At 32.1% G+C, this 13319-nt stretch overlaps 1 protein-coding gene across 1 annotated transcript; it reads left to right on the top strand.

The window, feature by feature from the left end:
• Positions 1 to 9310: 9310 nt before the first annotated feature.
• Positions 9311 to 12990, top strand: LOC133695411 (floral homeotic protein APETALA 2-like). The gene is made up of 11 exons (XM_062117396.1): positions 9311 to 9624; positions 9766 to 10492; positions 10600 to 10625; positions 10771 to 10801; positions 10939 to 11026; positions 11207 to 11352; positions 11454 to 11498; positions 11635 to 11717; positions 11815 to 11984; positions 12116 to 12325; positions 12428 to 12990. Exons 2-11 carry the CDS (start codon positions 9927 to 9929, stop codon positions 12572 to 12574), a joined length of 1512 nt encoding a protein of 503 aa, XP_061973380.1. The 5' UTR covers positions 9311 to 9624; positions 9766 to 9926; the 3' UTR covers positions 12575 to 12990.
• Positions 12991 to 13319: the final 329 nt, after the last annotated feature.

Raw genomic sequence — 13319 nt, 5'->3', positions numbered from 1 at the left:
TTTCCCCTGTTTTTCTTTCCCTTCTTTTCTCTTTTGTTTCGGTCTCTTTCCTCTTTCTTTTTTCCATGTTTTTCTTCCTCTTTTATGGTTCTTTCTCTTTCTAGTCCTCTTTTTTTTTCTCTTTGTCTCTCGTCCGCTAGTATTTATAAGGGGGAAAGGGGGGGGGAGCTACTACCCCTGTCCAGTCATGGCACATGGGTAGGGTGGCTGGGGCGGCCTTCGTGCAGTCGCCCCAAAGCCGCCCGCAGGGCATGTCCCATTTACCTCTTTCATCATGGTGGTAGGCCATGAGGAAGTGTGGGTGGTGTCGGGGATTTTTTAGGTAAATGGGAGGGAGAGAGAGAGAGAGAGAGATAGATAGACGTTGCAAATGAGCGGAAAAAAAGCCTTCTTCCCCTGCCTTTGCACGTTAGGGGAAGAAGAAGATATATAGTGTTGTTCAAAACGATATCATTTTGGGATTTTTTTTAATGAATACTGAATGAAACAGCTTTGTTTTGAACAAAACACGTTTCATTTCAAAGAAAATGACGCCAAAACATGTCAATTCCCAAATCAATCCTCAATTTTTGATTTATTCAATCAAGTTCTCAATTGCAATTTTGATTTTAAGAATCAATTCAATTGCATCCCTGCTAAATTCAAATGTCAACTTTGAAGTTGGCCTCCTTTTTCACTTTAGTCCTTTGATTTTGAATTTGTGCATTTTGACCCTTAATTTATCAATAAACTTTCAATTTTTTCAATTTAGCCCCTAATTAAGTTAATTTCAGCCCCTATATTTATGTGCCTTTTCCAGTTTGGTTCTTGGTTTTAGATTTATTCAATCAAGTCCCTAATTGGCCATCAAAGTTCAATATATATGCAATTAAGCCCCTGATTTGACCCAAATAACTCCTAAAAATATAATTTGACCCCTAAACTTTAATTTCTTCCAATTAAAGCCTAACTTGACTTAAAAAATAACTTTTCTTGCAATCAAACCCTTCAAAAACTCAATTAATCTTGCAACAAAATCTAATTGAGTCTTTAAACATCTGATTTTGGATTTTTCTTCCTCAAATTGATTTTTTTTTTGTCAACAGGGCTCTCATCAGTAAAAAATATACTGTCAAATTTCAATCTTTGTATTTTTGAACTTCCTCAATCAATCTTTGGTCATTTTCTAGGGGCCATTGTGTCTTCTTCTCACTACTATATATATATATATATATATATATATATATATATATATATATTTCCGACAATTTTTTTGTGTGTGTGGGGATCAAAAAATAGGTAACAACAGATATGAAAATAAAAAAAATTATGAGAATACTAAAACTAATGAAATAAGACTTAAATAGCCCAAACTAAGCAACAACACTTTCTTTCTTTTCTTACTTAGCCGAAACTCATAAAGAAATAAAAATATTGACACAAAACTGCATGTTATGATTTTTTTTGTAATTTTCAAAAATATCCCACAAATCATTATAAATAATCCTAAAGTCAAGATATGACACTAAAATATCCCAAGAATCAAGAATTTTTAGATTTGAGTCATCGAATCCAAGATTCGATGAAAAACTTGATTTGTGATTAAACCCTTTTTTTCCTTTTACGAGTTTTTTTTAATCTAATTGGAAATATTCAGATCAAAAGTAATTTTCTCTCTTTTTTTTATACTTTTTCCATAATTATGTTTTAAATGATGACAATGATGAAATAACATGAAAACTAAAAGATCTAGAAACTCACGGTCAAATCATCTCTTCCCAAAAAAACTGAACTCAGTCTTGTGATTGAGCTTGACACAATGATAATTATACTGAGACACCAAAATTATAGATATTAAACCCCCACACAACACCTATACAGAGAAGCATGAAAGATATCATGAAGTTTAGTTAATTCTTAGATAAGTTATAGTAGTTCAATAAATAACTAAAATATGAGAATCCTCTAAAAAAAGGTGCAACAATAATGTATAATCCAAGTTTCTAAAAAAAAATAAAAGTCTTGCTAAAGTATTTATACTTTGGAAAAACTAAAGGAAAAATATCAATCCAAATTAAAATAAGACCCAAAACGTCTCAAATAAGGCTCCAAATATGAATAATAATTCTAAAATATAATGCTAAGTTGTCACACACTATGATTAAAAAGAAATAATTGTGGAATGACATCCTTGCTTAAAAATGACCTTTGATCGAATAGGATGTGGTGCTTTCCCTTACAATCCAAAACAAAAAAGTAAATAATTCTTCCTTAGTTTTCTATATTTTCACACATAATAAGAAATTCTCCTATAGTTTTGGAATCCATAAAACACATGGAAACATATAACCTCATAGTTTTTTAAAGCTCCTCCAATAGATAACCTATGATACTGAAATTAATTAAGCTCGGGATGTAAATGGATCAAACCTCTTTTATATATAAATTAAGTTGACTAAGGTCTGATCATCACTTGTTAAAATTGTATCCTCCTTGAAATTCATCTTGACCCAAATACTTTGCATAAACTCATTGAATGTATCTTTGAGCTTTTTTTTGCCATTTATCTTATAATTGGTCTAATTAGAAATTATAATATATGCTTTAATATAGTTTGGATCGCATCATCTTCATTTTTTAAAAGGTTATTATAACTCTTTATATAGAAAAAAAAATAGAAAACCCTTGTAATATTGAATAGAAAAAATAAAATACGAAAAAAATATTATATTCAAAAAGAAAAAAAATATAAAAGCATCATCATAAAGAATAGGAAAATAAAAATGGAAAGAAATAAAATTAACTAAGAAAAATATTTATTTTTTCTAAATAAAGTTCTTACATCAGAAAATATAGACTAATATACGATATTTATCATGGCATCAGAGAAAACGTCCAATACTCTATAAAAATTTCAAAAACACTCTAAGTAGAGATTATCTTCTTTTTTTTTAACCATAGAACTTGTCGACCGAATACAATTCCTAAAAACTTGACCTCTAGGATTGACCCAAATTCTAAACCATATACAAACCCAGAACCTAACATATAAACATTTTGCTACTCAAATTGGTATCAATTATGCCTTATGGTCCTAGATTGTCCAAACGCATATCTTTAGCAAAGATAAACTAGGATACATCAATAAGGATCTCACCTAACTTGAATCAACCGACCTATACTTAAAAAAATAAAGAACTAAAAATGTAACTTCCAATTTTTTTATATGTAATTTAGACAATATTTTACATAACATACATGAAAATTGGATCATTTTTTTTTCTAAATTCTCTTTTCCAACCAAATTCAATTCATTTACATAATATCATTTCTTTTGAAAATATCATTTATATCAACATCTATTAACATGTTTCATTCAAATAAACTTTTCATTTTAAATAATAACTCCAATATCTTTCTCTTTTTCCTTGTTACAAGTTGTTTATTAGCATATCTCAACAACTTATTTTCAACACTCTAAGGGCATTTTGTATTGGATGAAAAATGAATTAATATATATTATTTTTAGTGTGGATATTCTAGCACATTACAATACTCAATTTGTATCAACAATATTATCAGATTTTACTTAAATAGATTTCTTTTCTGAGACCATATAAAATTTTATCCTACTATTTCCTGCATAAAACTGAATCACAATTAAATTTCATATGGTAGCCTTAAGCACACCACCGGTTCATTTATTCATTGTTTATATGTTTTCACACCACATTGCATAATCATTTGATAACATTTCCATATATCATTCACTTACAATATACACTTAACACACACACACACACACACACACACACACATTACAAAAGGAGTTAATATACATAATACTAAATGTAGAATTACATAATTTAATATGTTATAAAATGAAGTTATTAAATAGTTATAAACTACTAAGTTTATATAAAGATATATACCTAACTGAAACTATACAATAATAACAGCTAAATCAATGTTCTCCTGCAATATGTGATGAACTTGTACGAATATAATATTTTAAGAGATATTAGCTAACCATAAGACATAAATATTTTCCAAAAAAAGATTTAAACATGTCTATCATAACCTTTATCTTACTTTCCATCATGATTAATTATATTTAAATAGTAGTTTAGAATCTCATGTAACCACATTCATACTTATTTCATTTATATTCATATAAGGAAATCACCGCCCATATGGTTATCCTTAAAACAAAGTATTTACATTACTTTCTAACTAAATGAATGGTTACTGATATTATGAAATCAACAATCCTTTAGTTGTTAATTTCAGCTAAGTCTATAGTCCCCATTTCAAGGACCAACTATGTAATTAACAATCTCTTAGTTGTCATTTATGGCTAATTAAGTCCATATTCCCTAATTAAAGGGTCGAATATGAAATTAATAATCCCTTAGTAGCATTCCTAAATAACTAAGTCCATAGTCCCCCAACTCAAGGGTCGACTATATAATTAATAATCTCTTAGTTTCCATTTCCAGCTAACTAATTCATAATCCCTAACTCAGTGCTCGACTATGTAATTAATAATCCCTTACTTGTCATTCATGATTTAAATACATATCCTTTCAATGCTTAATTCATATAAATTTCTTTCAGTATTTAATTCAACTACAATTTTCTATTCAACAATAAGATTACTTAATCTATTAATTTTAAAACTTTCTCATTTACTTAGCTACATATAACATCACAAAGTATTCAACTTAAAGTTCATATCCTTGACAAACCCATATTTATACATACAACACGTGTATATCAACACAATTGTTTTTTCTAAAACATAATTATTCATATCAATATACTTAATAACACGTAATCCCTCCATTATTTAACCATGTTTTTCCAAAAAACTCTCCATATGGTTGGTCTTTAAATCCCCTTCGTTACCATGATTTTTTCTTAAATTATTTCGCATTAATCATTAATTATCCCACACTCATTTTATCAACTTATAACTAATTAAACATTTCCCTCAACTTTTCTCATAACCTTAGATGAGGAATTTTTAGATTTCTCTTCCCCACTCACTAGAACTCTGTTAACAAGAATTAAGAGATATAGGATACTTTATCAAGCAAACTTAAAACCAATTTGGCACTTTCTTTGCAAAGTTATCCTTATGATCTTCTTCCTTCACTAAGTTTGTTTATTTCTCTCACTAACCCCTAATTTTCTCTCTCTCAAACCTTTTCAAATCTTGTATTAATGTGTTTATCCTCCACTAAATACCCTTATAATACCCTAAAAACCTTGACTTTCGTGAAGATTTATTTGAAATTATGAGAAATTAAGAAGATGGGAGCTTGGTTTCCTTATCAATGGTCATTGGCCTCAATTATATAGGGGAGTTGGAAATTGTGTTTATCTATAGTTTCGCTACTAGGCAAAGGATTTTTATGTATTTTAAATAAAATTTCTAGCTACCGGTACAACTTACATTGCAAATTCACTAATTTAATTATATTTTACAACTGTCTTTTTAATAAAAAAATTTCTCCTAAATTTTATATATATATATATATATTTTTTTTTTTCTTCAAGATTTACCAGTATATGATAAAATTCATACATTTTTAAACTGGAAGGTCTACAATCATTCTATCCAATCAATACCTATTTAATTTCATTGTAATGTTTTCAACAAATTTCTAAGATTTTAGTACGGGGGTTTATAGAAAAGTTCATTGTAAAAGGATAGTTGGTCAACTTAAGAGAACAAAGTATGATCAACAACCTTATTCAATTCCAAATGATTAAAGCAATGTGGGATACAATTGCTATAACATAATGAGATATAAATGACACACATGATAAATTATCTATATCGTATAAAGAGATTATATGATAAATCTTAATATAAGTTGAACTCTATTTTATTGATAATTATATGAATACTAACTAATATATAATTCTAATTATTTTATTATGTTGATTACTCTTATTTTGAGGAGTATTGAAACTTTTAGTTATTTTTGTACATTCAAACTCATGCGATTGATTGCTTAGCTTTGATTGACCTTGACTTCAACCATCTAATCGAATGCTTCTTAGTTTTCTTGGTTGATTAGGACTCTTTGAATGTAATTGATTCTATTTGTACTTGATTGATTTTAATTTTTCTTTACTTGTTTAGTTGTGAACAAATATTTTTCTTATTTGGATGGCATATGTATGTTAAATTTGTGTGTGTATAAAGACAATTACGAATATTGTTTATATTAAAATTCTCTTTGCTTAGTTAATTTTGAAAAAAAAAACAATATGTATTTCTTGATTGGTTCAAAAGTTCACTCTATTAAGGCTCCGTTTGTTTTTGTGATTAAAGAACGTTTTTTCAAAAAACTTAAATTTTAAAAAGTAAAAATCATTAATTATCACAAGAAGATAAAAATTTTATGGAATAAAAAAATCTTTTGAAATAAAATTAAAACAATTTTCATCAATAAATATTTTTGAAAACTCTCAATCACAAAAATCTTAACAAGTGTATAAGAAAATAATAATAATCCTGAGATAACTTTTAAGAAATTAAAAATATAAATATTTTGAAAATAAAAGATTTGCAAAACTCTTAGCCAAGAATGAATAACAAATAAAAAATTAAAATTTTCCAAAATGATTGAGAATATTTTCAAACATTTCAATGGCTAAGAATTTTTAGGTATTTTTAATTTTTATATCATAATTTTTTTTATCAATTTCAAAAAATAATTATATTGTCCATCAACCTCAAAATTTATTATTTTTTTTTTATCAAAATTATAAATTCTTCTAAATTGTTTAGGAAGCGATGAGAAATGGCATACCGGTAAATCCTGTGAAGAAATGGGATGAACGCGCTAAATCGGGAGCGTGGGGGGAGAGAGAAGTGGTCATAACTACGAGGTACAACAAAGGCATGCCATTGGTCGATAGGAGAACGAAAGAGGCAACTGTGGCCCTCTTCCCGTACTCTTGGATTGGACCTTTCAGGAAAGATTTTCCTTTTCTTAACATTATTCCCATTTCCTTTTACGATACCTTCCCTCCCTCCTCGCTCCCATTTGCCTTTTCTTTTGTTTCCACAAATGCCCTCTCTACTTTAATGTTTTTTCCGTGACCACCCCCTCCTTGCATCTTCTTCCACGTCTCAGTTTTCTTTCCCTTGGCAGAGCAGCTGGTGGTTCCTGGGGATACTTTTCATGGTTAATTTTATTTACTTAGTGCTCCCTATGTTTAATTTGTGGCTCAAAAAGAAGAAACAAGGCAATGATATTTACTTCATAGCTTACTATATGCTTCTGAATATCTGAATATATTGTAAATAATGACGAGCTATTAAAATATTTCATATGGAATTTGTTATTATTTTTAAAACTTAAAAGCAATTAATTAATTAGAGGACGTTCAAATAAGCAAACACTATTTCTAGGTGTACTATAACAAGGTAGAAGCGAGCTCTTATAACTAGAATATGTGGAATGAAGATTTACGATTGAGGGAGGGAGGGCTATCCCTAATATACAAATATTCCGAATAAATATTTGGAATTGTATAATTGTTTGCCCATTTTGGGATCTGAATTGAATCCCTCTTAAAGCTTGGCTTGGCTATGATATTAAAACTCATGCGTGGTTAATATTATAATATTGATTGTTTTTTAAAATATTCTTTTTTGAAATACATCAAAACAATATATATTTTTTATTTTTTTAAAATTATTTTTTATAATAGTATATCAATACAATCTGCTATTAGTAATAATATTTAAACAAAAATTATTTGATAGTTGTGTTGCAACTTATGCCCGGAAAATTCTTTGTTTACCTCTCATGTTTTTTATGGTAAAAAAAGGATAACTTTTAAAAATTCCCAACCTATAAAATAAATTTAGATTAGGTTCTCGTGTGGCAATGGTTTTTCAATAAAAACTTTTAGTTGGTTTTATTTAATTGTTATCAAGTGCTATGAAACTTGTATGATTTCATTTTCCCATTCAAAATCATCAAAATCCTTAAAATTCTCTCATTTCCATCAAATGGTAGATTAGACTTTATAAGGAAAATTAAAGCTCTTAGCTTTTTTTACAGTCTTTCATGGACAAAAAAAAAACCTCAATAAATTCATGGGTTTTGCTTTGGGAGAAACAAAGTTATATGAGTTTTAAATGGTTATGATAGACGAAAATTCACAAGAGAATCTAAATAAGAATTCATTGTTACGTTGAGGATCTAATCAAAAAGAAAAATAGATTAGGTATTCATCTAGATCATTTCTTGAGGTTTGACTTGAAAGAAAAAAAGCCCTTCATTGTAATTTTCCAAGGAAAAAGAGGGGTGGGGAGTGACTTGTGACAAGTGGGTGTGAATAATGATTAGGTTTAGGGTGAGCAAAATATTCTTAAAAACCAACTCAACAAAATCAAATTTTGGTTAGATTTTTATTAAAAAAATTAGTTTGATTTGGTTTATTTTTTAAGAAGATTATTTTAATTTGATTTTAGATTTTAAAAATTAAGAAAATATTCAAGAAATCAAATTAAAAAAATCGAGACTACTATAATTATATAAAATGAACCAAACAATCTACTTTTTATCTCAAAATAATTAAAACCAACAAAAATAACTTTCCTTTCTTTATCTATTTAGACTTATTTAGTTTTAACAAAAAAATAAGAATTAAATTTAATCAAACTAAATTGATCGGTTTTTATTTTATTTTTTAATATGAGTACCCGGGTCAGCTTGCACACACCTCGATTAATTTCACAGGTCTTGAAGTTAACGACCATGTAAATCTCCAGTGGCCCTGAGGTTAGTGAGACTCAAACTAATAATCTTTAAAAAATAAATTTAAAACCCGATTAGTGAATTATATCCCTTAAATTTTTAATTTTGATTTTTTTAAAGCTGGGTTGGTTCTAAAATGTTGAAAATAAACGATTTAATAATAATTAATAGCTAATAAAGGTAATTGAGTAATTAGCCATCTTTGAGTTTTTGCCTTGTCTATTTCTATTAATGGGTAAACTATCGAGAGAGAGAGAGAGAGAGAGAGATGCTTTTCGATTTGGTTAACGTGGGAAAGTTGAAGTAAGAAAGAGACGATTCTTTCTTCCATTCTCTTCTCCATTCCCCAATCTAATGTCCCTCTGAACCCACCAATAAGAAAAAGATAAATATATTAATTACAGACAAAACCCATAAAACAGCAAAGTCTTTTTTGTTCAGTTTAGAGAGAGAGAGAGAGAGAGAGAGAGAGAGTTGGGTTTATTGCAAGAGCCAAAATAGACACACATCATGTCAAATTTCTTATCGAACATCAAATAAGAAAAAAACAGGGAGAAATAAGGAAAGGGTCTTCTCTTCCCTTAAAAGAGAAAAAAAAACTATGCACAACTGTGCAAGCATATCCTGAGCCATAAAAACAAGTGGTAGCAAATGAAAAAGGAAGACAAGGCAAGTTGCTAGAGAGAGAGAGAGAGAGAGAGTTATTAGGGTGGGTGCGGATGCTTTCTGCTAAAGCTAACTCAAACTGGCCTCGTCTATGCTGTATTGGGCAGTCAGGGATTACCAAGATCTTGAAACATTTCTCCCTCTACTACACCTTTTGCAACAAAACCACACTCTCCCTGAGGAGTCGTAGGTTGTTTCCTTTGAATACTCAAACCCTTTCTTTGGCCTTCTCGCTCTTTATTACATGAGTATGCTTCATTATTTATTTGATTCACTAAAACCAAGATAAAACTTTCTTCTTGATAATGAGATAAAACCTTCTTCTTTTCAGCTTCCTCTCTTCTTCAATCAGCCACCGCCAATAATATCTCAGCTGTGTAGCTGGTCTTCCTTCAGCAATCATTATTCTACTCTTGCTTTCATATATGGTGGAGGGTTGTAAAAAATCTTGCAATCTGCTTCAAGTTCTATCTTAAGAAGAGGTTAAAAGAAATGTGGAACTTGAATGACTCGCCTGATCAAACAAGAGAAGACGAATCCGAGGGATGCTCAAGCCAAAAAACATCAAAAGATGGCGAAGTTGACAAGGGCAAAAGGGTTGGATCCGTGTCGAATTCCAGCTCTTCTGCTGTGGTAATTGAGGATGGATCAGAAGAAGAGGATGGTTGTGGTGAGAGAGGAGATAGAATAATCAAGAAGCATAGTATAAGCTTCAGCAGCAGCACTAGCAGCAAGATTTTCGGGTTCTCGGTTCCTTATGATCAAGACTCCATGGACTTGAGTGATCCACCGGTGACCCGCCAGTTCTTTCCTGTAGAGGATCAAGAAATGGGGTCCACATCGAGCGTTGGAGGTGGTGATGGAGGTGGAGGTGGATTGCCTCGGGCTCACTGGGTTGGTGTCAAGTTTTGCCAATCGGATTCATCACTTGTTTCTCAAAAATCCATGGAAGTCTCACAGCCATTGAAGAAAAGTAGGCGAGGACCGCGGTCCAGGAGCTCTCAATACCGTGGTGTTACCTTCTACCGGAGGACTGGCCGATGGGAATCTCATATATGGTTGGCGTTTTTTGTTTTGGTTTTTCTTATTGCAATGGTTGTGGTGGTGGTGTTGGTTTTGAAAATAAAAAAATTATGATATAGCTTTTTGTATGATATTGATGCAGGGATTGTGGGAAGCAAGTGTATCTAGGTATGATTTAGTCTAGTTTGAATGTTGTTTGTTATTACTATTATTTAGGCTTGGAAAATCATGGCTTATTTGTCATCTATTGTTCAAACGTTTCTGATGCGGGTGAGATTGGTTTCTGCTTCTTGCATCTTTTGTATTTAAACAGGTGGATTTGACACTGCACATGCAGCTGCTCGGTGAGTTCTCATAGTCCCTTGTTTGCTAAGCGTGAAAGTTTTGCTCGTCTTCTTTTGGAAGGCAAATGGCCACTAATTTTCATGTCAAATCCAGACTGGGAGGTTGAAAGAGTCCTTTTCTTCTCTTTCTTTTGCAGTGCATATGACAGGGCAGCTATCAAGTTTCGGGGAGTGGAGGCAGATATCAATTTTAGAATTGAAGACTATGAGGAAGACTTGAAACAGGTGGGGGGTACAGATTTTATCTTATATCTTCAATAGTGTGCTTGCAAACCTTATCTCGTACAGTAGTGTTTTTTATATGCTTTTCTTTTCTCTGTGTTGCAATTGAAATCAAAGAAAAAGGGAAACATATCATCATATATATGGGTTTTACAAAGGGAAGATTCTTGTGTATGATAACAGATGAGCAACCTCACTAAGGAAGAGTTTGTTCATGTGCTTCGCCGGCAAAGCACAGGATTTCCTAGAGGAAGCTCCAAGTATAGAGGTGTAACCTTGCACAAGTGCGGGAGATGGGAAGCTCGAATGGGCCAATTTTTAGGCAAAAAGTAACCATTTCTTTCTCTTCTTTAGACATTTCATACATCAACCCCAAATCTCGTTTCCTTGCTTCTATCAATAATTGTTGTGATAAATTTTTTATTTGCAGGTATGTTTATCTAGGCTTGTTTGATACTGAGATCGAAGCTGCAAGGTGTGTGCGCGTGTGCCCTCGCTATAGGTTTTGTTTTGTGTACACCTTGATCGGCAGTATAGGGCCAACGGGAAATCAATTAATGTTATTTGGTGGTGTTTGGTGGAGTTTTAAATATTCTTGAACTCTTTTATAGGGCCTATGACAGAGCTGCAATGAAGTGCAATGGCAAAGAGGCAGTGACCAACTTTGATCCCAGCATTTATGAAAACGAGCTTGGTAAGCAATTTAATTCGGAGGATATCCAGGGTTTATTCAATCATTATTCAATTGATTCATATTTATTCAACTAATTAATTTTGTATGAGTTGATTAGAATCATCAGGGAATGCTGCGGCTCACAACCTTGATTTGAGCTTGGGCAATCCAGTTTCAAAGCAAAGTAGTATAGAATTTGGTCAGGATAGGCACAACGCTGCCATGGAGCAACTTTCAGCAGCAATGCCACTTGAACCCAACTGGCAAAATCGGGGGTTCAGGCCTACGGTACAACATTAAATTGACACCATTTAATTTGATTGTTGCCTTTCGCATTCTATGCTGCACTTGTGTTTTGTTTTTGTTCAGATTTTACTGTTTATTTTGCTCATGGTTTCTCATGTCACTGTAAATACCAGCTTGACCTGTATAGGGGTGACAACGATGGACATGGAAGAGATGGGTATCGGGAGACTGAAACGACTCAGCTTCTTAGCAAAATCCACATTCAATCTCTAGCATCACTCAAGTCTAGTGAAATGCCAACATATGTGCAGTTCAGGAGATCGCATGGAGATGGTCAGATGCTTCATGTTCTTCCCCCACAGTTCAATCCACCAAATTATCAAGTGAGCTTCCATTTAGTTAAAGCTCATGTAATCAGTTCAGAAGCAAACAATAAGTTAAAAGGTCTTTTTAGCTAATAAGTAGTCGTGTTTCAATTTCTCTAGGTCCAGTATCCAAGCAGCAGTAGTGGAGGCCGAATCGGAAGTGATCTTTCCCTCTCTCCCACCGAGCTTCATCATCGTCGTCATTATCAGCAATGGCAAGCAGGACCTCCCCAGTTTGCAAATGCTGCAGCATCATCAGGATTCTAACAGCAGATTAGGACTCCACAAAACTGGATGCAGAAAAATGGGTTCGACTGTCTCACGAGACCCTCTCAACCCATGTATAAAGTAGCCGTTCATCTTCCTTGCGAATGCAATCTTTCAATCCTTACCATGCTTGCTAGCTGTGACATGCAAAGAGCGGGCTTTTAACTATGAGGCATATCTTTCTTTTCACTGTCCACCCATTCCCAAAAGAGCCACCCCCAACAAACAAGAAATTGTTGGCCAAGAAAGAACCAAGAGACAAGGAAGTTCCAAGTCTTTGGGAAAGGTTGGTCATCAGTTTGAACTAACAAAGGGACGAAATCTTCAACTAGATATAAATTTATTTCAGGGTTCTGACTAAAACTGTTGGCTTTGCTTTTCTTCATTTTTAATAATAATACTGTTTTGTTGCTCTTGCTTTGCCGCCCTATGTGCCATATGGCATTTCATTGCTGCTTTTCTTTCGGGGCTACACATCAATACATATGTGTGTTTGCCTGACCTCATCTTGGTTGCCTGATACTATTTAATTTTAGTCCCAAAGTACACATGGACTAGGGGCATTTTTTGGTGTTTCTTTTCAGCTCTTTACCGTTCTCCAGGTCTGAAAAAACTGTTTCAAGACTAATTCTCTAGTTCCCAAATTGAGTAATGCCTTACAGAGAACAAGCACGATACAAGATATAGCCAAAAAAGTGAACTGTAAGCTTCAGTTTAACCATCAAAAGAAGAGAGAGTAGAGAAG

This window comes from Populus nigra, chromosome 5 (genome assembly GCF_951802175.1).
Source record: "Populus nigra chromosome 5, ddPopNigr1.1, whole genome shotgun sequence".
NCBI classification, from domain to species: Eukaryota; Viridiplantae; Streptophyta; class Magnoliopsida; order Malpighiales; family Salicaceae; genus Populus; species Populus nigra.
This window is presented reverse-complemented; position numbering and strand designations above follow the sequence as displayed.

Excerpts from the sequence above, each read along its gene's own strand:
- LOC133695411 (XM_062117396.1), top strand. The coding sequence starts at position 9,927 with ATGTGGAACTTGAATGACTCGCCTGATCAAACAAGAGAAGACGAATCC. Across the intron at positions 10,626-10,770 it reads TGGGAAGCAAGTGTATCTAG|GTGGATTTGACACTGCACAT; the intron begins GTATGATTTAGT and ends GTATTTAAACAG. Across the intron at positions 11,027-11,206 it reads ATGAGGAAGACTTGAAACAG|ATGAGCAACCTCACTAAGGA; the intron begins GTGGGGGGTACA and ends GTATGATAACAG.